Source organism: Bos grunniens, chromosome 27 (genome assembly GCF_055505025.1).
Source record: "Bos grunniens cultivar Pamir isolate PY7600 chromosome 27, Bosgru_T2T1.0, whole genome shotgun sequence".
Classification (NCBI taxonomy): domain Eukaryota; kingdom Metazoa; phylum Chordata; class Mammalia; order Artiodactyla; family Bovidae; genus Bos; species Bos grunniens.
Genome location: NC_141191.1, coordinates 6,646,524 through 6,672,142, shown reverse-complemented (window position 1 = coordinate 6,672,142; position 25,619 = coordinate 6,646,524). Strand labels below are relative to the sequence as shown.

The following is a 25,619-nucleotide window of genomic DNA, read 5'->3' as shown; positions in this document are numbered from 1 at the left end:
AGGAATTATTTTATAACTACCAAAGAACAGAACCATTATTTAATCTTGTCTTACTGTCATTAAGTCCAGTAACTCCATCCGGCCAGTACCTACACACCCGAAGTGCGACAAACGAAGAAGCCTGGGGCTCGTATCCAAGGAACTCACTTCTCAGCCCAATGTGCTCATGTGCATCCCAGTCTAATCCCTCTTGTCCCAATCTACAGGAAGAACTTCTTAGCATTCAAGGCTGGTGCTACACTGTGCTTTCAATTGGCACCCTGCTCAATTCCTTAATAACTCACTCATTCATCATTTAACAAAAAGGTTACTACGTCAGACACTGGTCTTAAAACACAGAAAGATTCTTGCCATCAAGGAGCTTGCCATCAAGGAATGACAGAAAATATACATAACAAATGAATCAAATAGCATGAGTGTCAGGCCTGCACTGTTTCTGCCAAAGTACCCGAGTAGAAGTAGAATCCAGGTCCTGATCAGCAGTCAGCTTTGCGACTCTGGGCCCCTAGCGGTGGAGGCGGCCAGCACTGCACTTTCCAGGGTCGCAGCGACAATGTGGGCAGGCGACCAGCAGAACGTAGAGATCCTAGGTGCCGCAGGTCTAGAAGCACTGTCACCCACGAGGGGCCCCGTGCTTCCGTGAGACCAACTGCCCCTAGCTTTACAGTAAGTTAGAAGGGGTAAGTGCTGCAAGAAGGAAAAAGGCAGGGGAGGGTCAGGACGCTGGACAGTGGGAAGGACCCGCCTCTATAAATGGGAGTCAGAGGGCTGCTCCCTGAGGTGCCCCCACCGGACTCAGAGAAGCTCCTGCGGGTGGATGAGGGAAGCGTGTTCAGACAGAGGAACAGACGGTGCGATGGCTCTAACAAGTGTACCCGGTGAGTGTGAAGCACAGTGAGCAGGAGGCTCATGCCAGCAGCAGGGAGGGAGCGCAGCAGAGCCTCCCCAGAGGCCATAACAGGCCTGGAGTCAGGGTCAAGCTGCACCTGCACTTGGCGGGGCGGAAGGGGGGGGGGGGGGGTCGGGGAGCAAAGGGAATGCCTTTAGGGACGAATAAATCCTTAAGTGGCGAAGGGTGTAAGCAGACATTATTAATGCTCCAGATTAGGAAAGATTAAACAGATGGGTAATATTCAGCACAGGTCAGTGTCACAAAATAAGCACCCTTGTACGCTATTGGCGGAACTGTGTAAGTCCACTTCTAGATATTCCACTTGGAGAAATAAACTCAAACAGGTTACATGAACCATATAATTAGTAAAAATCATCAATGATCTAAGGGTGCCTGAACCCAAGAGATGTTCATGCTATTTAACACAAAGCAGAAGACAGTGGAGCCACATACACACACTGACATGAGCACACATGGTCTAAGCGAGGAAGAAAAAGTAACCCACCAAGCAGTACATCAACGTAGTAGAGCCTGGCTCACATAAAACCTATGCGCACACACACATGTGTGAAACACACATGTACCAAAGATCATACAACCTACAAGAACCCAAATCAAACTGAAAACTATTTTTTGAGGAAAGGGAAATTAGGAGAAATCTGCCTGATCTGAGTTTACTCAATGAATGTAATGAAAATGTGCTTTTATTGCCAATGTTTAATATAAACACTTGTTTTTATTGTTTTTATTTTTTAAACACTTCTTTTTAAAACAGCAGACACAGCTACTGCAGATCTACCACAGAGTCACTACTGTCCAACACGATCTGGACAGACACTGAAGTTTTCAGCCCTGCGTGAGCGTGTTCCAGGTTGTCTGAGAAGAAATGTGAAAGAGATACAGGATTTACCATTTTCAGAAACCGTGGGGACATCCATGGGAATGTCTCCCCCAGTCTACAGGAAATGTATAGCCCTCTTCTGCCTGACTCAGTTTGGAGTCTACTAATCTCTCCAACAGGGATTCTCACATGACAACAAACTGACATTTCACAGTCAACAGTTCACTCTCAGATGCAGAAATCAATTAAAACTTTTAAATAATAAACTGAAACAGATCAAGTGTATTTCACCAGAGACACAACTGAATCCTGAAGTCATTACCAGAGCACCTGTGCAGGTGCTGGTCTTTGGGCAACTGTCAGTTCTCCTATGGCCAAAGAGTCTCTTCTATTTCTTACAAACTCCATCAAAGCACTCCTGGGATGAAATAATCTATAACCCATTAAACAATGCTGTGTGAGAAGAACATTATCACCAACAGCAATTCTTAAAGACAATGCAAATACATTTCAGAAAGTTTTTATTTTCTAGGAATAAAAAATGAATAAACCTGTAACTGCCATGGCCCACACTAAAGTCACGTACTTACTTTTTTTTTAAGCAGGCTTGGTAGGTGTTGGTTAGTGTTGGCTGCAGGGAACAACGACTCATCAATGTGCACTCCAGCTACCCTGCATCTGCGGAACCAAGATGGGGGTAATGAGCATGTTCCTGTGAGAGTCACACAACATTAAATCTGCACACATGTCAGTCAGCAGTGGGAGAACCCCTGCACGGGCCACTTTGACAGAATCCTTTAAAAAAAGTGCATTTATTACTGAACACAAAAGGCTATACAAATTCAACTTGCCAAAACCTTCTCTAACATGGTGTTTAAGAATGGAAGTGAGAAAGCAGCTACAGGAAGTTCAATTTTTATGTAACAAGTTTAGACTTGCAACAACACTTCAAAAAGATCAGTGCCTGGCACTCATAAAGGCAGAAGCACATGCCATTAAATGTAATTTAAGAGTAGACAGGCCATAAAATGAATAACCTAGAGCTGGAAGGTCCTACAACAGGCCAGAAAGCTTGCCTTTCCTCCAAAACCGCATCCCCCTCCTGTATGTCTGTCAAGGCATTGCTGCCACCTGGTGCCCAGGTCTGGGCCCTGGCCACCCTGGCAGAGCAGCCACCCTGGTCCCAGCCACCCCTGGGCCGAGCGGCCACCCTGGTCCCAGCGGCCACACTGGTCCCAGCCACCCCTGGGCTGAGCGGCCACCCTGGTCCCAGCAGCCACCATGGGCCGAGTGCCCACCCCCGGGCCAAGCGGCCACTCCGGTCCCAGCAGCCTGCTCCCTCAGCTCGTCCAGCGTCCCATCTGCCACTCCTCCTGCGTCATCCCCCTCACCCCTCGCCTGCAGAGGGGATCCCCCCACCACTACCTACTTCTGATCATTCACCTGCTCAAATCTAAACAACTACAATGATTTTCCAAACAATTTCCTTTCCTATGGTTTCTCCTCTCCTGGTTTTATATAATACTGAAATTTTAATCTTAAAACATTTTATTCATCTTTCCATATCCCAGATCAAACACCTTCTACCACTCTTGTGTTTACATAATTATGTCACCGACCTGCTAAGTCTTTTTAAAATAAGGCCCCAATCAACTCCGACTGTAGTTCACAAGACTATTAACTCTGTTCAACATTAATATGCAAATAACAGCTGAAAATAGAATACAGTGGAATAAAAAAAAAGAAATGAGGCAAATGTATCCATGGCTATACAGAAAAGTCTCTAAAATAAGGATGAAAAGGCAATTTTAAGAGTGTGTGTTTGTGTATGGTATTATACAGTTAAGCATTTCTCACTTGAAAAAATTTTGGGGTGACACACCAAACTGACAATTTGTTGTAGTCACTAAGCTGTGTCCGACTCTTCTGTGACCTCACGGACTGCAGCCCCCCAGGCTCCTCTGTCCATGGGGTTCTCCAGGTAAGAATACTGGAGTGGGTGGCATTCCCTTCTCCAGGGGATCTTCCCAACTCAGAGATCGAACCTGCGTCTCCCACACTGGCAGGCAGATTCTTTACCACTGAGCCACCAGGTAGAGCCCTCACCAGTTACAAATCTCGAAGTGTGACTTGAGGGCAAAACTGTTTCCATAAGAACGCCTTCTGCCTTGCCATTTCTGCTCCTCACTTTCAAAGCACACAACACATAAAGGTAACCAGCTTTACGTCCTGCCCACATCAGGTGCAGACGCAGACAGGCAAAGGACCTAGGAAGGTGCCAATTTTACCTCCAGCACAGCTCACCAGCTCCACCTGCTCAGAAGGAATGTCACCCATTTCCCACTGTGACAGGCAACAAAACAGACAAAAACAGGTGGCAGGGAAGCACCCAAAGAGAAGACGTGATGAGACCTGGGATCATCCTATTGACATGAACAGGCGGTAAGGTCAGGACCGGAGTGCCGTGTGGCTCAGCCAGGCCCTGAGAGCCTCCTCCAGCCGGTAGGGAGCAGCGCCTTTCCTCCTACTCAACAACCGAGGAAACTGAGGCTCACAGGAAACCATCGGTGGAATTCACAAAACCACAAGTCTCCTCCCCTGTCAGCAGCCCAGGAGGCTCGCCCCAGCGGGCAGAGGCGCGCCTGACCCCAGACTCGTCCCCACGAGGCAGGACGCAGCCCGCTGTGGACACACTGCCTCAAGGCGCTGGGGGTGAGCCCGGATCCGCCAGCGATACAAGCACCCCATGCGCGCACGTGCTGCGGGACACACTGGTGCCTCTACATCAAAACCACCGCTCATCAGGCGCTCAATCACAGTCTACTGCGTAAACAGAAAACACTCACCAGCTGGATTTCTGCTTTTCTTCAGCAAAGGATAACAATGACACCAACTCCCCACCTAGTGATTGAGAAGAGAAGTGTTGGCTGCGGCTGCCCTCGGAGCCCTGTGATCGGCCCAGGTCTCCCAACAAGTCCTGCTCCGGACCCAGCGAGGCCAGCTGGACCACAGTGCGGCCCCAACAGTTGCTGGGGACCCCCACGCCCTGCACCCTCACAACTAGTCGGCAAGTCATAATGCACAAGGAACTGAATCCCTGCGCGGAAGGGCTGGGTGCTGAGGGGGGACCACAAGCAGGTCCTAAGGCGAGGATGGGGCGAAGCGTCTCCAGACTGCAAGCGTGGTCCTGACAGGGGGGCTTGGCTCCCGCTCCCACCAGCAACTCAGGGAGGGGGCACGGAGCAGCACGTGGAGTGAGCCTCGACCACCAGCCCCAGTGAGGGTGCGGCCAGTCTGGGGCAGCACCGTGCCCACGGCCGGGTCTGCAGTCCAGGCTACTTTCCAGGAGTGATCAGAGAGCCAGGGTTTGAACACAGACGAAAGGAAAGAGAAGTTTTCTAACTGTGTCTGAAGGAGGGGTACTCGAGAGAAACACCACCAGTGACAGAGGAGCGCCCAGAGGCCGGCTTGGTGGTCCAGGATCCCGCGCTGCGCCTGCGCACCTAGCAGCAAAAGCCCTCTCCCGTGAGCTCTACGCTCCAGACGCACCCAGGCCAGCCCGCCGGCCAGCTCCGGCCTTCTCCCGGGAGGCAGCACTTTATTATGCTCACTCCTGCTCACTGATCTTCAAACTAGAGGATGTGTGTGCCTGGGAAACATGAAAACTTTTAAACAGTAAGCAGACAGGGAGAATTTGAGGCAGTAAACTGCAATCCCTGCCTTCCATCAGCTCCGCTGCAGCCCGACCTCAGGCCTACAACCCCTGAGGCTCTGCCTCTCTCCGCTGCTCCCCCTCACCCTGCCAGGCCATGCTGACCCCCTGGACTCCCCACCAGAAGCCCCGACACCCCACCCCTCACCCCAGAGCCTTTGAAATTGCCCTTAAAAGGCTGACCAACTCCAACCGAACTGCATCAGGGCATACGCTGGAGAAAAAAAGCTTCTGGCACAACAAAAGGAGGGACAATGGACCCACAAGTCCGATGACTCTCCTCCTTAATTTAGTGAATCCTACGACACCCCACTCCAGTACTCTTGCCTGGAAAATCCATGGACAGAGGAGCCTGGTAGGCTGCAGTCCATGGGGTGGCTAAGAGTCGGACACGACAGAGCGACTTCACTTTCACTTTTTACTTTCATGCATTGGAGAAGGAAAGGGCAACCCACTCCAGTATTCTTGCCTGGAGAATCCCAGGGACAGAGGAGCCTAATGGGCTGCCATCTATGGGGTCGCACAGAGTTGGACACGACTGAAGAGACTTAGCAGTAGCAGCAGGACACCTGCCTGGGCCCATCACACATATTTCTGTCAAGAGTGAATCTTTAAATGAGGTGCTCTGGCCAAGGCTTAGACACATTGCAGAGAAGGGAGGGGACCACCCTGCCTTTTCAGTCCCTCAAATGCAGCAGCGAGGACTGAGGGGGACCCAGGACAGCAAAGCAAGTGTGATGATGGAGTGGCCTTGCCCCTCACACGTGAAATGACAAAACTGCTGAGCAATCTCGATGCCCACATAGGAGGTGTCATGAGCTGGCAGGAAAGGCATCTTTGGGCTTGAAGGGCAGGTCCCCATGGGAACTCACTGACGGACTATACACAGATGCTATGGAAATAAACACATGGCACACATACACATCCGTATCACTAACTCTGCCCCGAGAAAGTGCAGGAGCAGCAGCCTGTGGCGATGAGCATGCCCAACTCCCCTCAGAGTTTAGGTCCAAATAATATTTTCCATTAAAAGGAACCAGGGCTCCTTGGAGAAAAGGCTGAATCCAGGGCTGGGAAAGAGAAAGTACAAGCTGAGCCTGAATTAAACTGTGCCAGAAGAAAACAGAAGTGTCCAGAGAATGACAGAGAAATGATAAGCTAAGACAAGTCACCGTGAATGGGCTACCACTGGCCATTGGGGGACAATTCAAACCTTAAAAGGTACACTGCAAGGAATGAGATATGATCCTCTGGATACAGTACACACACAGACACAGTGTGAGGAGCGACAGTTATTTGCACAGTTGGAAAGTACCTCCCGCAAAAGCCAAGCGGGTGAACTCGTCCCAGAGGAGCAGCCTGGGAGGCGCCGCCGCCACAGAGAGGACCTGTCAGCACCCCCAAGCTGACCCTCCACGAAACAGACCCCAGACCGCCTCAGCGGAGACACCTGGCAAGCCTGACTCAGCCCCAGGAGGCTGCTGTTGGGTCTCCTCGTCTTTCTCCCCTTGAGCCCTTCCAGACACTATGGGAGCTTCTGGGGTGAAGCCAATGGCTGTCAGGTGTGTGGCTGGTGAGATCAGCGTGGATGGCCACGGTGCGGCCGTGCAAGGACATGTGCACATCTGTAGGAAATGAACGCAGGGGCGGGGGGCAGGCTCTCAAATGCGCAACAGCACTGCCTGGGAACTGTGCCCCCAGCTATCTGTGACTGTTAAAAAAAAAATCTAACTTTCTGATCATGCTTCTGTGCAAGTTAAGTCACTTCAGTTCTGTCTCTGTGACACTATGGACTGTAAACCCACCAGGCTCCTCTGTCCATGGGATTCTCCAGGCAAGAATACTGGAGTGGGCAGCCATTCCCTTCTCCAGGGGATCTTTCTGACCTGGGGTGGAACCCCCCTCTCTTACGTCTCCTGCACTGCTAGGCAGGCTCTTTACCACCAGCACCACCTGGTGAGTCAACCTTCTCCAACTGAACTGAGGTGACCATCAAGCATGGCCTTCCCTCTTTCATCTTCTTCTTCCTCAAACATGGAAATGTTTGTGCCCATAGGAAATGTCAGAATTCTATCAACTGCAGTTACACAGCCGTCTGCTCTTAGAAAGAACACACCCAAAATAACCCAGCAAAACGGGGTTCTAGTGACATCTAGTGACCTTATATATTTCATGAAAGATCACATTCTCAGTGGAAAACACGAGCAATGGCCTGGAGAGGCAGTTAATGAAACAAACACACGACACATAAAATGAAGGTCGTTGGCTGTTACCTCCAAGTTTTGTCAAACAAGTTCAGCCTCACTAAAAATCAAGAAAATGCAAATGAAATCAACTGTATCATTTCACCTACAAAGTAGGAAAGATTTCAGGGAATGCAACTTGATAGCATCTATCAAGTTTAAATATGTAATAAGCCCTCTAAACCCAAAAGTCCATTTTCAGAATTTAAACCTATGGAAATTCCAACAACACAAGAGACAACTCTACACATGGTCATCACCAGCTGGTCAATACCAAAATCTGATTGACTATATTCTTTGCAGCTGAAGATGGAGAAGCTCTATACAGTCAGCAAAAACAAGACCAGGAGCTGACTGTGGCTCAGATCATGAGTTCCTTATTGCAAAATTCAGGCTTAAGTTGAAGAAAGTGGGGAAAACCACTAGACCATTCAGACACTGTGTTAGTTGCTAAGCTGTGTCTGACTCTTTGCCACTCAGGTATGACCTAAATCAAATTCATTATGATTATACAGTGGAGATGATGAAAAGATTCAAGGGATTAGATGTGGTAGACAAAGAACCTGAAGAACTACGGATGGAGGTTTGTAACCCTGTACACAAGGTGTACCCAAACCACCCCCAAGAAAAGGAAATGCAAGAAGGCAAATGGTTGTCTGAGGAGGCCTTACAAAGAGTTGAGAAAAAGAAGGGAAGGGAAAGGTAAAGGAGAAAGGGAAAGATAAACCATATATACCCAAATAAATGCAGAGTTTCAAAGAACAACAAGGAGAGGTAAGAAAGCCTTCTTAAGTGAACAATGCAAAGAAAGAGGAAAACATCAGAATGAGAAAGACTAGAGATGTCTTCAAGAAAATCAGAGATGCCAAGGGAACACCTCATGCAAGGATAGGTACTATAGACAGCAACAGCAAGGACCTAATAGAAGCAGAAGAGATTAAGAAGAGGCGGTGAGAATACACAGAAAAACTATACCAAAAAGGTCTTAATGGACCCAGATAACCATGATGGTGTGGTCACTCACCTACAGCCAGACATTCTGGAGTATGAAGTCCAGTGGGCCTTAGGAAGCATTACTATGAACACAGCTAACAGAGGTGATGGAATTCCAGCTGAGCTATTTCAAATCCTAAAAGATGATGCTGTGAAAATACTGAACTCAATATGCCAGCAAATTTGGAAAACTCAGCAGTGGCCAAAAGACTGGAAAAGGTCAGTTTTCATTCCAATCCCAAAGAAAGGCAATGCCAAAGAATGTACCAAACTACCACACAATTGCACTCATTTCACATGCTAGCAAAGTAATGCTGAAAATCCTTCAAGCTAGGCTTCAGCAGTACATGAACCAAACACTTCCAGATATACAAGCTGGATTTAGAAAAAGCAGAGGAACCAGAGATCAAATTGCCAACATTTGCTGGATCATAGAGAAAGCAAAAGAATTCCAGAAAAATATCTACTTCAGTGACCAGGCTAAAGCCTTTGACTGTGTGGATCACAACAAACTGTGGAAAATTCTTAAAGAAATGGGAATACCTTACATCTCCTGAGAAACCTGTATGCAGGTCAAGCAGCAACAGTTCGAACTAGATATGGAACAATGGACTGGTTCCAAATCAGGAAAGGAGTACATCAAGGCTGTATACTGTCACCCTGTTTATTTACCTTATATGCAGCATACATCATGAGAAACGCTGGGCTGGATGAAACACAAGCTGGAATCAAGACTGCGGGAGAAATATCAATAACCTCAGATATGCAGATGATAGACACCACCCTAATGACAGAAAGTAAAGAGGAAATAAAGAGCCTCTTGATGAGGGTGAAAGAGGAGAGTGAAAAAACTGGCTTAAAACACAACATTCAGAAAACTAAGATCATGGCATCGGGTCCCATCACTTCATGGCAGACAGAAGGAGAGAAAATGGAACCAGTGACAGATTTTATTTTCTCGAGCTCCAAAATCACTGTGGATGGTGACTGCAGTCATGAAATTAAAAGACACTTGCTCCTTGGAAGGAAAGCTATGACAAACCTAGAGAACATATTAAGAAGCAGAGACATCAATTTGCTGACAAAGGTTGTATAGTCAAAGCTATAGCTTTTCCAGTAGTCATATACAGACATGAGAGTTGGACCATAAAAACGGCTGAGCACCAAAGAATTCATGCTTTAGAACTGTGGTGCTAGAGAAGACTCCTGAGAGTCCCTTGGACAGAAGGAAGATCAAACAAGTCAATCCTAAAGGAAATCAACCCTCAATATTCATTGCGAAGACTGATGCTGAAGCTGAAGCTCCAGTACTTTGACCACCTGATGCGAAGAACCAACTCATTGCAACAGACCCTGATGCTGGGAAAGACTGAGGGCAGGAGGATGAGAAGGCAACAGAGGATAAGATAGTTGGATGGCATCATAAACTCAATAGACATGAGTTTGAGCAAACTCCAGGAGATAGTGGATGACAGAGAAGCCTGACGTGCTGTAGTCCACGGGGTTGCAAAGAGTCGGGCACAACTTACTGACTGAACACCAACCACAAACAGATTATACCTCTGCAAGAAAGTAACGCACACAAAGGTTCAATGCTGTACTGTTTCTGACTGTAAAGAAAAAGAAAATGGAAACCTTCATATTCACTAACAGGAGACAGGCTGCATAAGCTGCTGCTTGTGTGTTGTGCTCAGTCACGTCCGACTCTTTGTGGCCCCATGGACTGTAGCCCACAAGGTTGCTTTGTCCATGCAATTTCCCTGCAAGAATACTGGAGTGGGTCGCCATTTCCTTCTCCAAGGGTATCTTCCTGACCCAGGAATCAAACCCACATCTCATGTCTCCTGCTTTGGCAGGCAGATTCTTTATCACTGTGCTACCTGGGAAGGCCAAGTCACTGGGTATTCCACTATAAAAGACCATATGTATGTTTTAAAAAATGATATATAAAAATGTGGAAAAACATTCGTAACTAAAAATGCATGACTGCTCAGTAATGGGCACCTGCTATCCTTCTGCCCAAAGGAACCGGAATAAAGAGCCAGGGCAGATAAGGCCACCAGTAAATGATGCTAGGATACAGGAAGCACAGAACCAGAGAGGGGGAACCTCAGGTTCTGAAGACACAAGCCCAAGTCTCTGGCTGATCCCTGACCTACGTGTCCACGAAGCAATCAAGTCAGCCTGCAGCTAAAGCCTTGCTTGAATGAATCCAAGCAATTACCCAGCATAGGTCTTAAAATGACAGTCCAAAGTTTACAGCTAAATAAATCACCTGCTTCCTAAAACAAAATCAGCACCCTCTGGAGTAACAGTAAAGAACCCAGAGTCTAGATAACACTTACCATGTCCAAAATACAACTCAAAGTCCTGTTACAGAAGAGTCAAAAAAAATGTGACACATTCTCAAGGAACAAAGAAAAACCAATAGCCACCAACCTCAAGATGCTGAAATGATCAGACAAGGAATGTCTATAACTATCTTCTGCCACAGATTGGAAAATACATGTGTAATGAAAGACAAGAAAAGCAGAGATAGGAAATCTCAGCTAAGAAACAAATCAGCAAACATAAGAAAGAACCAAGTGGAAATGTTAGAATTGAAAAATATCTGAAATGCATTTAGTAAATAGACTTAATGACAGGATGGAACTGATAAGAGAAAAGAGTCAATGAAACTTGTGGGAAAATTTCAAAAGCTGTATTACACGGGAGGGATTGGCAAATGACAGCCTACAGGCCACCTGGCCCATGACCAGGTTTTGTTATAAAGTTTTATTTTTTATACTCATTTGTTTGCTCTTCTCCAGGGCTCTTCCCACACCAGGGCAGGGAGCACTTGAATATAGACCACAAAGCCTAAAATATTTACTACCTGACTCTTTACAAGAAAGCTTAGCCAATTCCTGATATCCAGCTAATTAAACTAGTACCAGAAAAAGAGGCACAAGAGACATTTGAAAAAACAACAGCCCAAATTTATCATGCTCTTAGATGAAATATATAACCTTATATCATTAAAAAAAAAAAAAAAAACTCAGCAATATCTTCACAGAATAAATTTAAAGGCACCACATCCAGACCCTTAAACTTCTGAAAACCAAAGATGAGAAAACCTTGAAAGAAGCCACACAAAAAGACACAGGACTCACAGTGGAGAAATTATTTGCATGACTACAGGCTTCTTATGAGGACAGAGACAGGGGAAACACCTTTTAAGCAGTGGAAAACAGAAGCAAAAAACAAAAATACTGTCAACCTAGAATTGTATAACCATTGAGAACATTATTCACAAATGAATAGGGACATATTCAGATACAGAAAACCACAGAAATCTGTTGTTACCTGATAAAAAGAAATGTCAGACTGCCAGGATTAAAGGGAGAAATAAATAATTTAACAGAAACACTTGGCAAATGCAACACCCCAATCAATAACGGATAGAACAATTAAACAAATCAAGAAAGACAAAAAAACACTTCAGTTCAGTCTCTCAGTCGTGTCTGACTCTTTGTGACTCCATGGACTGCAGCATGCCAGGCTTCCCTGTCCGTCACCAACTCCCGGAGCTTACTCAAACTCATGTCCATCAAGTCGGTGATGTCATCCAACCATCCCATCCTCTGTCATCCCCTTCTCCTCCTGCCTTCAATCTTTCCCAACATCAGGGTCTTTTCCATTGAGTCAGTTCTTCGCATTTGGTAGCCAAAGTATTGGAGCTTCAGTATCAGTCCTTCCAATGAATATACAGGACTGATTTGTTTTAGAATTAACTGGCTTGATCTCCTTGCAGTCCAAGGGACTCTCAAAAGTCTTCTCCAACACCACAGTTCAAAAGCATCAATTCTTCAGTACTCAGCCTTCTTTACGGTCCAACTCTCACATGCATACATGACTACTGGAAAAACCATAGTTTTGACTAGACAGATCTTTGTCAGCAAAGTAATGTCTCTGCTTTTTAATATGCTGTCTTGGTTTGTCATAGCTTTTCTTCGAAGGAGCAAGCATCTTTTAATTTCATGGCTGCAGTCACCATCTGCAGTGATTCTGGAGCCGAAGAAAATAAAGTTTGTCACTGTTTTCATTGTTTCCCCATCTATTTGTCATGAAGTGATGGGACCGGATACCATCTTAGTTTTCTGAATGTTGAGAAAAAGCCAACTTTTTCACTCTCATCAAGAGGCTTTTTTTTCAGTTCCTCTTCCCTCTCTGCCATTAGGGTGGTGTCATCTGCATATCTGAGGTTATTGATATTTCTCCCGGCAACCTTGATTCCAGACTTGTTATTTATCCAGCCCAGCATTTCACATGATATACTCTGCATGTAAGTTAAATAAGCACACTGATAACATCTAGCCTTGATGTACTCCTTTTCCAATTTGGAACCAGTCTGTTGTTCCATGTCCAGTTCTAACTGTTGCTTCTTGACCTGCATAAGGTTTCTCAGGAGGCAGGTCAGGTGGTCTGGTATTCCCATCTCTTTAAGAATTTTCCAGTTCGTTGTGATCCACAGTCAAAGGTTTTTGCATAGTCAATAAAGCAGAAGTAGATGTTTTTCTAGAACTCTCTTGCTTTCTTGATGATCCAACGGATGTTGGCAATTTGATCTCTGGTTCCTCTGCCTTTTCTAAATCCAGCTTGAACATCTGGAAGTTCATGGTTCATGTACTGTTGAAGCCTGGCTTGATGAATTTTGAGTACTACTTTGCTAGCGTATGAGATGAGTGCAATTGTGTGGTAGTCTCAACATTCTTTGGCATTGCCTTTCTTTGGGATTGGAATGAAAATTGACCTTTTCCAGAAAAACACTGAGAAAACAGTATAAATAAGCTAGATCTAACAAACATCTGTATATAGAACATTGTATCCACAATAACGGAATGAATACACATTCTTCTCAAGTGCACACACAACATGCACCTGGCCAGATCAAATGTTAGGGCATAAGAACAAGTCTCAACCACTTTAAAAAATCTTAAAATATGTTCTCCTCTCACAACAGAATGAAATGAGATACCAAAAACAGAACCAAGTTTGGAAGGCTCAAAAATATGTAGAAATTAAATAAGAAGCTCCTAAATAACCAATGGGTCAAAGAAGAAATCATGAGAGAAAATGGTAAACACTTGAAATAACTTAAAACAAAAATACCAAATTTCATGAGATGAAGCTAGAGCTATCCTTAGAAGAAATTTGTAACTGTAAACACATCAAAAAAGAATCAAGATTTCAAATGAATTTTCTAATGCTCTAACTAGAGAAATAAAAGAGCAAACTGAACCCAAAACAAGCAGAAGGAAACAAATAATTATAGTGGAAATTTAAAAAAGAGAAGCAACACAATGGAGAAAGAGCAAAGAGACCAAAAGTTGGTTCTTTGACAAGATCAAAGAAATTGACAAGCCTTTAGCTTAAATTGATCAAGACAAAAAGAAAAGCGATATTAATTCATACTAGGAATGAGCTGCTACTGACCTTATCAAAATAAAAAGGACTATTACAGAATACTACAAACAAGTGCATGCCAACAAATTAGACAACCTAGATGAAATGAACAAACTTCAGAAAGACACAAACTATTTAAACTGACGCAAGAATAGAAAACTTAAGCAAACCTGTAACAAGAGACTGAATTACTAATCAAAAACCCTCCCACAAAAAAAGGCCAGGCCCAGATGGCTGCACTGGTGAGTTCTCCCAAATGCTTGAAGAACTAACACCAATCCCTATAAACTTCAGAAGACAGAAGAACACAGCCCAGCTAATTCTACGATGCCAATACTGCCTGACTCCAAACCTAGAAAAAGTCATTCTAAGTACTGAGCAATATACCTTATGAATACAGCTGCTGCAAAAATGAAAATAAAGTACTAGCAAACTGATCCAGTTTAAAAAGAAAAGTATACAACATAACCAAGCAGAGTTTATCCCAGGAAAGCAAAGTTAGTTCACCACATGAAACCAATCTAATACAGCACATTAATGAAATGAATGATAAATATATATATATCTCTCTCTCACATGAATATCTCAATAACTGCAGAAAAAGCATTTTGACAAAACCCAACATTCCTTAATAATAAACAAATCGAAACCAACAAAAACTAAGAATAGAAGTAAATTTCCTCAACCTGACAAAGTGCACCTATTAAAAAAAACATCCAAAGCTAACATCACACTTAATAGAGAAATACAGAAAGCTCTTCTCCTAAGACTGGCAGCCAGACAAGATGTCCACTCTTACTGCTTCTATTCAGTACTGTGCTGGAGGTTATAGTCAGGGCAATTAGAATAGAAAAGGAAATAAAAGGCATCCAGATTGGAAGGGAAGAAGTCAAACTATCTCTGTAGACAGATTACACAACACCATATACAAAAAAATCCTAAGAAAATCACAAAGACACTTAGCTAATGGCAAGTTCAAAAACTTGCAGGATACAAAATCAACATACAAAAATCAGTTATATTTCTGTATTTTAATAATTGAACAATCTAAAAATGAAATTAAGAAAACAACTCCATTTACAATAGCATCAAAAAGAAAATAAATTGGGAATAAATTTAACCTAGAAGGGGCAAGATTCACACAATGAAAACTACAAGACATAACGGAAAGAAATTACAGACAAGAAAATAAAAACATGGCCATGGATCGCAAGATTAAATAGCAACACTTATATAATTAATGACTTAACACAATCTCTATTAAATATCAGTTGCTCCCTTCCCTCCCTCCCTGCAACTGACAAGCAAATCCTGAAATTCATACAGAAATGCAAAGGAACTGGAGGAAAATAAAAATTGGAGAAGACACACTTCCAACTTGAAAACTTACTGTAAAGCTACAGTAATTAAGTAATCATGAAATTAAAAGGCACGTGCTCTCTGGAAGAAAAGCTATATGACAAACCTTAGACAGTGTATTAAAAAGCACAGACATCACTTTGCCGACAAAAGTCCATATAGTCAAAGCTATGGTTTTTCCAGTAGCCATGGAGGGATGTGAGAGTTGGACCATAAAGAAGGTTGAGCACTGAAGAACTCGTATTTTTTAACTGTGTTGAAAAAGACTCTCGAGAGTCCCTTGGATAGCAAGGAAATCAAATCAGTTAATCCTAAAGGAAATCAACCCTGGATATTCATTGAAAAGACTGATGTTGAAGCTACAATATTTTGGCCACCTGATGGGAAGATGTGACTCATTGGAAAAGACCGTGATGCTGGGAAAGACTGAAGGCCCCAGGAGAAGGGGGTGACAGAGGATGAGACAGCTGGATGACATCACTGACTCAATGGACATGAGTTTGAGCAAACTCCAGAATACAGTAAAGGACACGGAAGCCTGGCATGCTGCAGTTCGTGGGGTTACAAAGGGTCAGCCACAATAACAACAGTAATCAAGACAGTGTGGTGCTGGCATTAAGATAAACACACAGATCAATGAAACAGAACTGAGAATCCAGAAATACATCCATGTATCTATGGTCAATTAATTTTCAACAAGGACATCAATTTAATTTAATGGGGAAACAACAGTTTATTCAACAAGTGGTACTGGGACAACTGGACAGTCACATGTAAAAGTGAAGGTGACACCATAGCTCACACCATGGGCAAAAACCTAACTCAAGTAAACCACAGACCTAAGTGTTAAAGACAGAACTATAAAACTCTGAGAAGAAACCACAGGTGTAAATTTTCACGCCCTGCAATCAGGCAATCATTTCTTAAATATGACATTTAAAACTGAAACAACAAAAGAAAAAATAGAAACACTGGGCTTAAAAATTTTTAACTTGTGCTTCAAAGGATACCAACGAGAAAGTGAAAAGGCAACCCACAGAAAGGGAGAAAATGTTTGCAAATAATATGTCTGATAAGGGTCTTATTATGTGTGCAAATAATATGTACCCAGAATAAAGAACTCTATCTCAAACAAGAAAAATAACTCAAGTTTTAAAAAATGGACAGTGTTTGAGTAGACATTTCTCCAAAGATAAAATAGCCAAGTAAACCACGAAAAGCTTTTCAACATCATTGGTCATTAAGGAAATACAAGTCAAAACTACAGTGAGATACCACTTCACATCCACAACAATGGCTATCAACATAAAGAGGGATAACAAGCCTCGAACATTACTGGTAGGAATGTAAAATGGTACACTCAATCCGAAAAACTAGCACTTCCACAAAATGCTAAACAAATGGTTTCCGTGTAACTCAGAAATTTCATTCCTAGGTGCATATATACCCAAGAGGATCAAAAATATATATATTCACATGAAAACTTGCACATAAATGTTCATAGCAGCATTACTCAATGGCCAAAGTGCAAATAAACCAAATGTCTGTCTACCAACTGATGAAGATGAACAAAACATGATATTATTCAGTAACTCTAAGGAATAAAAAACTGACACAGGCTACAACACGAATGAAACTCCAAAACATGATGCCAAGGCAAAGAAATCCAACACAAGAAGCTGCATAATGTCGGGTTCCATTTACAAGGAATGTCCAGACTAGGTAAATCCAAAGACAAAAAGTAGATTGATGGCTGCCAGGGGCTGGAAGTAAGGAGCCCAAGGAGAATGACTGCCAATGGTTATGGACCTTATTCTGAGGGGATAAAATGGTCCTGGATTAGGTAGTGATAACTGCCACAAACATCTGAATAGAATACATTAAAAACTACTAAAATGTACACTAACAGGGCGAGTTTATAGTATGTGGATTTTAATTAAAAAAAAAAAAGAAAGAAGGAAAGAAACACCAAACATAACTATTCACACTGAAAGGAAATAACAGAAGAAATTCAGATCCTCAGAAATGAAGAGTAAGAGAAAGAATATACAGATAAACATGACACTATTTTTTCCTCTTAATTTATTTAAAACACAGACAAGTGTTTAGAGCACAGTGACAACACTGTCTTGCAGGCCTCTACTGCATATGGTTGAAATCCATACGACCACCCTAACACAGGGGAGGGGGCAGAAACTACAGACACACAGTTACCAGGTCTCTACCTGTATTTTATGTGGCGTGGTACAATACTAAGTCTAAGCAGACTCAGAAGTTAAGGATCTATTTTGTAACCCCTAAAGCAATCACTAAAAATAAATAAAAAGAATGGAGAGAATTTTAGTCTAAAAACTAACACATCAAATAATCCCAAATAGGGACGGAAAAGGGAAGAAAGGAGCAAATGTGTCTCCTGCCTCTGCCTGGAAGGCCAATAAGGGGTGATGGGCCATGGCCAGGAGCCCACCAGCCCCACATCTCAGTCCAGGATGCTGTCCCAGTCAAAGGGCTGACGCCAGGGCTGGGGGAGAGCAGGCACGAGGTCACAGAGACACAGGAACTGGCTGAAGGGACTCCCAGTAGCCAAATCTGAATGATCTAAGCACCAGACAGACAGTGTGAACTATAAGCCGTTGAAAAATACAGGAACCCAGGAGCTGACACTAATCAATCAGTGTGGGAGAAAAGAAGGCTCTTTCTCACAGCACACAGCTGGGCACAGCCAGAAGCGCTGGACTTGGAAAATAGTCATCCTATAAGACTCAGGGTTAAGGTTGGTTCAGGCAAGAACCATCATGAACAATATACCTGGGGCCAAGGGAGCAAAAGGTCTACATGATCTGAATCTGCCTCCCCACAGGCAGCTTATTAGCCTCAAAGGAAACAACAGTCATCACACAATGGAAAAAAAAACCAGCAACGCCTTGCCAGGTGACCGAAACTCGCATCCCATTAGGAGGCAGACGGAAACGGCAGGTTTCCAGGTAGGCACACCTCACTCATGGAGCCTCTTGAGTGGGAAACCATAACCTGAGCCTAATCACGGGGAAACAGGACACATCCGAAATGAGGAACACCTTGTTTTAAACAAGAGAGGAGAGTGAGGCTGGAATCTTAAAACCTGCCCAGACAATGGAAGACAAAGAAATGGAATCAATTGTCATGCCTCACTGTTAAAGTTTTTTTTTTAACTAACAGGCTTAATTCTTTTAGAGCAGCTTCACACATCAAGAGCCAAAGTCTATGCCTTATATTTTGCCTTACTGTTTTCACATAAATTTACTCTAGTTTTCTAGAAAATCAGCAGTATGACTCGTTTACATCTGGATTTCAGGAAACTTGATTTATATCATTGATACCCCACTCCCTCTGACCTCAACCTCCTCCTAAAGCCTCCCCTTGACTATTCCTGCATTCTTGCATGGGCTGAATTGTGTCCTCTAAATTCACATGAAGTTCTAACACCCAGGACCAAATGACATGACTACAGTTGGAAATGGGGCCTTGAAGGAGATAGTGAAGGTTGAATGAGGTCCCTGAGGGTGGGTAATCCAGTAAGACTAGGGTCCTTATAAAAGAGATGAGGACACAGAAACAGCCAGACCAAGTGAAGACAGAAACAATATGGCCACCAGCAAGCCAAGGAGAGAGGCCTCAGAAGAACCCAACGCTGTGGACACCTTCATAGTGGACTTCTAGCCTCCAGAAGTCTGAGAGATACATTTCTGCTGCTTAAGGCCACAGTCTGTGGTGTTTTGTTAGAGACTGGCCACCTCAGTAGACTAACAATCTGCTTCTCTGTTCCCTCAACATACCACACAGACTCCGTCTCAGGGTCTCTGGGCAGGACCCGTCTTTCGTCCTAGGAAACTGAGGATGTCAAATGCTCCCAGTAAGAGGCAGAGAAAAGATGGAAACAAAACTTTATCTAGTTCTGTGATTCATGCAAAATATCTCCACACTCTACCAATACTAGATAACGTAAGGGGGAAAAAAAAAAAAAAAACAGGAGAAAGGACTCACTTGTCAACCCAGAGCACTGAGACGAGCTTCACACCTCTCTTCTGTGCTTTTTCCCAGGTGCTCTGGTACCCGTCTTTGAACACGACATGAGTTACTTGTTTGTTAAAAGTTTTTGAAACCTGCAGACAAAAGGCAGAAAACAAAAGTAAATTTATTACTACCTGCATAAGTTTCTTAAGTACAAGCCAGTGTCACTCTTGTAGACACTTGCCAAAAAAGCAACAAAATAATTAGCAAATAGTATCAACCAATATATACAATACATTCCCACCCCTGTTTATTCCAGGACTGCAAGGCTGGTTTAGAACAAAAAGTCAATCATTATTCACTTCATTAACAAAGTAGAAGAGAAAAATCATAGCCACCTCAATTACATGCCAAAAATGCGTTCGATAAACTTAAAAAGTTTATCAATGAGGAAAATTCACAGTAAATTAGGATCTGAAAGCTGGTATAAGACTGCATGATGGGAAATGCTAAAACCTTTCTGTTGAGGAGTATCTCCATTCTATCCAACTGGCCCGAGCCAGCACAGTATGTCAAGAAAAGAAAAAGTGTTAGGATTAGAGAAAAATAAAACGACCCTGTACAGGTAAGAGTCAATTGTGCACATTGTTAAAAAATCCCCAAAATGCCACAGAACTCAGAAGAGTTTGATAAGTTTTCTGGACACAATGTAGATATGCAAAAATAACTAGTTCTATATAACAGCAATAGGAAAAAGAATTTAAAAGATATCATTCATAACAGCAACAAAATAACCAGAGAAAAATCATAAAACATCACTGAGAAAATTAAAGACACCCATATCAGCAAAGGCATACATCATGTTGATGCTTTAGAAGATTCCCGTGTATAAACATGTCAGTTCTCTCCATACTGATCTGCTGTTCTCTATTCAATACCAATCAAGATTCCAAAAAAAGCTTCAGGCTACAAACTGACAAACCAGTTCCAATTATGTATCTGGGAAAGCAAAAGGCCAGAACTCCTTGTATCTGGGAAAGCAAAAAGCCAGAACTCTGTGCTTGAAGAACAAAGGGTGAGACTTATTATAAAGAGTAATTAAGACAAGCGGAGTTGTCATGAGAACAGACTGTATGGGTACTGAAACATGGTTACCTAATGACAAAGGTGTCACTGTGCTAAAGGACAGTCTTTTCAATAAACGGTGTTGAGACAAATGATCATCCACTGGGAAAAAAATCAAGGCTATGGTTTTTCCAGTGGTCACGTATGGATGTGAGAGTTGGACTGTGAAGAAAGCTGAGCGCCGAAGAATTGATGTTTCTGAACTGTGGTGTTGGAGAAGACTCTTGAGAGTCCCTTGGACTGCAAGGAGATCCAACCAGTCCATTCTAAAGGAGATCAGTCCTGGGTGTTCATTGGAAGGACTGATGCTAAAGCTGAAATGCCAATACTCTGGCCACCTCATGCGAAGAGTTGACTCATTAGAAAAGACTCTGATGCTGGGAGGGATTGGGGGTAAGAGAAGGGAACATCAGAGGATGAGATGGCTGGATGGCATCACTGACTCTATGGACATGAGTTTGAGTGAACTCCGGGAGTTGGTGATGCAGGGAGGCCTGGCATGCTGCAGTTCATGGGGTTGCAAAGAGTCAGACATGACTGAGTGACTGAACTGAACTGAACTGATTTCATACCACATACAAAAACTAATTTCAAATGTATTATAAATCTAAATGTGAAAGGCAAAATGATAAAGCTTCCGGAAAATAAGAGAAAAATTCCCACAACCGCCATGTAGAAATAGATTTTTTAAAACAAGATACACACACAGAAGCTTACCATAAGGAATAAACTACCATTATCATCAAAAGATGCTGCTGCTGCTAAATCACTTCAGTCGTGTCCGACTCTGTGCGACCCCACAGACGGCAGCCCACCAGGCTCCCTCGTCCCTGGGATTCTCCAGGCAAGAACACTGGAGTGGGTTGCCATTTCCTTCTCCAATGCATGAAAGTGAAAAATCAAAGTGAACTTGCTCAGTTGTGTCCGACTCTTCGTGACCCCATGGACTGCAGCCTACCAGGCTCCAGTCCACGGGGTTTTCCAGGCAACAGTACTGGAGTGGGGTGCCACTGCCTTCTCCGCAAAAGATGCCATTAAGGTGAAAAAGCAAGCCACAGACAGAAAATATTGCAATTCACCTGGCTGACAAAGGGGTCAACTGAAGAGTATAAAGAATGCTTACAAATCAAGAAGAAAAAAAAAACCCAATGCAAACATGAGGTGGAGACCTGAACAGGTCTTCAAAATAAGTATGGGAAGAAGTACAGGAAAATGGAAATGCACACCAGGCTGATACACCACCAGAAACACACTGTGATGGCTGAAGGTAAAGACAGACAAGACCAAGGATACACAGCAGTGGGGCTTTTATATGCTGACAGAATTATAAACTTATTCAAACACCACAGAAAGCTGCTAGGAAATTACCGACAGCTTTCTCAGATGTGAAACGGTCTCTGTCACACAGAAGGCATCTTTGTTCTAAAAGATACAGGCTAAATATATTTAGGGACAAATTATGGTATCTGCAATTTACTTTTGAATAGTTCAGGAAAAAAATACATATACTGTTTAGAGAGATGGAGTCCAAGCAAGTATGTTAATTGTTGGGTCTATATTCACCATACTATTCTTTCAACTTTTCTATTTGAAAAACTGCTAAATAAAAGGTGGTGGGCGGGGGCGGGGGGGGCGGAATTCAAGAGATCCAAGACCGTAATACTACTCTCAAAAGCCATTCTGCCAACTCCTATGTTCCACAGCTTTCTCCTGTCACAATAACACGTGGAGCACGAGTATGTAGCTGGTATCATCAAGTGGAAACCCTCCCAAAATCCTAATGGATATACCTTCTGATTTAGCAGGAAAAAAGGTGTCTTCTCAGGTTCAAAAGCAAACCCCGGGCCCTGCCGTCTGACTGTCACCCTAGCCTGCTCTTGGATCTTGCCCCTGCTCACTAGGTCAAGGAACACAGTGAGTCAAAGGAAACTCAGGAGCAGACACTCTGCCTGAGTAAGGGAGAACACTGCCCTTCAGTTTATGTTATGCCCTGACCGTCCCTAATCCTTGCCCTGGCTTCAGTGGTAGCTTACTGTGTTAATCTCTCCTTTAACCAGCCGACCAGCCCCCCTCCCCCAAGTCCCCCCAGCCACGAAGTCAGCTCACATCTGAACCCTGCTTCGAGCTGCTGCCTTCACCACCCCATTCCTCAGATCTCCATGATTCCCTTAACCCAGCTCACTGAACATGGTGGCACTCAACAATGACCTTACAGCTTTCAAGCTCAAAGAATATATTTCCCAATCCTAACTTTTCTTAAGCTTAGGCAGCGTTTTAGAATTTCCATCTTTGAAGTATGTTCCTCCTCCCACTTTCAGGCGTGTTTTCTGGATTCTCCTGGTATCCTTCCCAGTCTCGGTCCCAGGGTCCATGACTCCCATACCAGCCCTGGAAATACTAAACAGGCTCCACCTTCAGCACTTTTCATTCTAACCACCTGGGTAATCACCACACCTGACTCTTATGTTCTTGATGCCTAAAACAGTATCTCTAGCCCTGACAATCTCAAGTTCCAGATTTGTACATCCAAATGTCTATCAGGTTACTTCCAATATCCCCAGATTCACAACTTTTCCCTTTAAAAAAAACTATTCCTTTTCCTGTATTCCACACTTTGATGAAGAATATCAGGCATCCGAATAGCCAGTGGCAGTACCTGTATTTCCATCCTGGAGCTCTCCCCTAGCCCAGCTGTTCTCAATTTCTCGTACCATGGTTCTCTCCTTTTTTCTTCTGCCACTTACCCACTGTCCTCTTTGTCCATCGTGCTTTAAGTAAAAAATCCCAAAATAAGAAAATGCAAATAGATCTCCTTATGTTTCAGATGACTGTCAGGTGTAGCAATGGTAAAATGAATTTCTTACCTTCGCCCCCATATCCACAAGTTGATTCCTAAAGGTCTTTGAGTAATTTTCTGTCCCATTGGCTGACCACACTTCAACATAGGCCACAACATCTGAAAACAAACAAGATGCTAGCATAGAATATATCTGATATACCCTCACCCAAAGATTTCAACATATTTTTCTCCTGTTCTATTCACATTAAAAAGTAAATTTAAGATTTCTTCTGTTAAAATTGCCATTAGATTCTTTAAAATTTCAAGGGAAAAACTTTACTCATACATATGTCACAGTTTACATTCTCAACTCTTCCCAAATTCTTAAACCAAGCCTAACTTTCTAGAGCCAGAGTCTGTTTTCTGTAAAGGACCAGAAAGCAATTATCTTAGGCTTTGAGGGCCAAACAACCACTCCGTTAGAAGGCTGCAGCACAAAAGCAGTCAAAGACAAAAGCATAACTGCATTCCAACAAAACTTTATGGAAAATGAAGCTTGAATTTGATATAGATTTCATTTGTCCTCCTCCTTCGGTTCCTCTCAACCATTTAAAAAAGTAAAGGGCACTTTTAGTTTGCAGGTCCTACAAAAACACGGCCAACAGGCAGCCTTCGCGGGGCAGGAAACAGTTTACGAAACCCTCCCTGCTCAAAGCCTGGTGCCTTTCAGGCGTGCCTGGAGGGAATCATTCCTCACTGAGAGGTTCTGGTCACGTTGACAGAGAACAGGGAGAGGAGTTACTGGTTCTTTTTCTAATTTCACTAGAGCCCCCTCCCCGCAAATCCACCCGGCCATACAAAGACGCCAGAACCCAGAAAAAGCTGAAAACCATCCCCCCCCGGGCTTCCCAGCCCTTCGCGTGTCTGCGCCGCCCGCCTGACCCGGCCCAGGTCGGGCGGCGCGGTCCCTGGGCTCCGAGACGGACCCCCAACCGTCACGGGCGGTCCCGGTTCTGGGTTCGAGGACAGATCCCCGCCTCCTCCCCGCAGCCGGACTGGCGACCCCGGGGTTGCCGTGACCCGGGCGCCCGTCCTGAGGCCCGGCCGCAGCCGCGCCGGCTCGATACCCGCCTGCTCACCTTTCAGGACCGGGCCCCCAAGGCTCCCGGGGGCCGCCATCACGGACGGCGGTGACGCGCAAGCCTGACGCAGTGACAGCAGCGCGCGTGCGCAAGGCGGGCTCTGCGGAAATCCGCCTGTCCGCGTCCTCTGAGCAACCAATAGGGGGCTGGGGGCGGGACCAAGACCCCTCCGCGCGGGCAACGGAGGCAGGTTCTCTCCGGACGTACCTACACGGCGCGTCAGCTCCTGCATGGAGACCCGGGGTCTCCGGTTCCCGCGGGAGGTCCCCCTAGCCGGGCTGTCTCCCTCGAGCCCTACAGTCCGCAAACCCCAGAGCGGATGAGTCTCAGAGGGAGTAGGGGAGCCTGCCCTCAGGAATAGCCTGGCCGCCTGGCTCCTTATCTTCTGGGTGTCAAACTTCCCGCCAGCCCGGAGTCCCGCCCCCGCCGCGCAGGCCCCGCCCCGAGGGCTGCGCGCCTGCGTCCTGCGGGAGCTTGGCCCAACCCCCAGCTTCCCTGCAGTGACCTGTAGTAAGGGGCGACTGTTCCCCACCCCCCGAGTTGATAAGCGTTCTCTGTTTAATCTACTCGAAACACTAAGTTAAAGGACCGTGTTGTCTGTATTAAAGAAGGAACTACCAAACGTGTGAGAAGTTTCATTTTTAAGGTTTCAATACCATTTTTGTGTTCTATCATGTAGAATATAGTCAATTACCAGGCTTAAAGAAAAATAATCTTAAGGGAGTTCCCTTATAATCAGATGGAAATCAGACTGGACTTGGAGTTTGGGGGCTGATATCAGCCACTACAGGGCAGGGAGGCCTGCAGTCCATGGGGGCCAAAGAATCGGACAGGACTGAGCAATTGAACACCACCACCAATCAGCCACTAACTAGCTATGAGATGTTAATGAGTTACTAACACTCTCCAAGTTTCATTTTCTTGTAGAAAAGCATTAATAATAGTAGAGATAATGCTATGCTAAGTCACTTCAGTCGTGTCCGACTCTGTGCGACCCCATAGACGGCAGCCCACCAGGCTCCCCCGTCCCTGGGATTCTCCAGGCAAGAACACTGGAGTGGATTGCCATTTCCTTCTCCAATGCATGAAAGTGAAAAG

At 44.4% G+C, this 25,619-nt stretch overlaps 1 protein-coding gene across 37 annotated transcripts in view; it reads right to left on the bottom strand.

Moving 5' to 3' along the window:
• The window catches only part of MCPH1 (microcephalin 1), a 232,385-nt gene extending 207,248 nt beyond the window's left edge, over positions 1–25,137 (bottom strand). For 22 of the 37 annotated variants that reach the window (XR_015155994.1, XR_015155997.1, XM_086379708.1 and 19 more), the window contains exons 1-4: positions 24,519–24,592; positions 23,465–23,556; positions 19,509–19,627; positions 2,324–2,411 (exon numbers count right to left, since the gene is read on the bottom strand). Coding sequence is in view for 24 of the 37 variants with exons in the window: in XM_086379708.1 (XP_086235834.1) it covers positions 2,324–2,411; positions 19,509–19,627; positions 23,465–23,556; positions 24,519–24,558 (339 nt within the window). In the remaining 13 variants the exon portion in view is untranslated. The other 15 variants (XR_015155995.1, XM_086379719.1, XM_086379729.1 and 12 more) reach the window with 6 other exon arrangements.
• Positions 25,138–25,619: the final 482 nt, after the last annotated feature.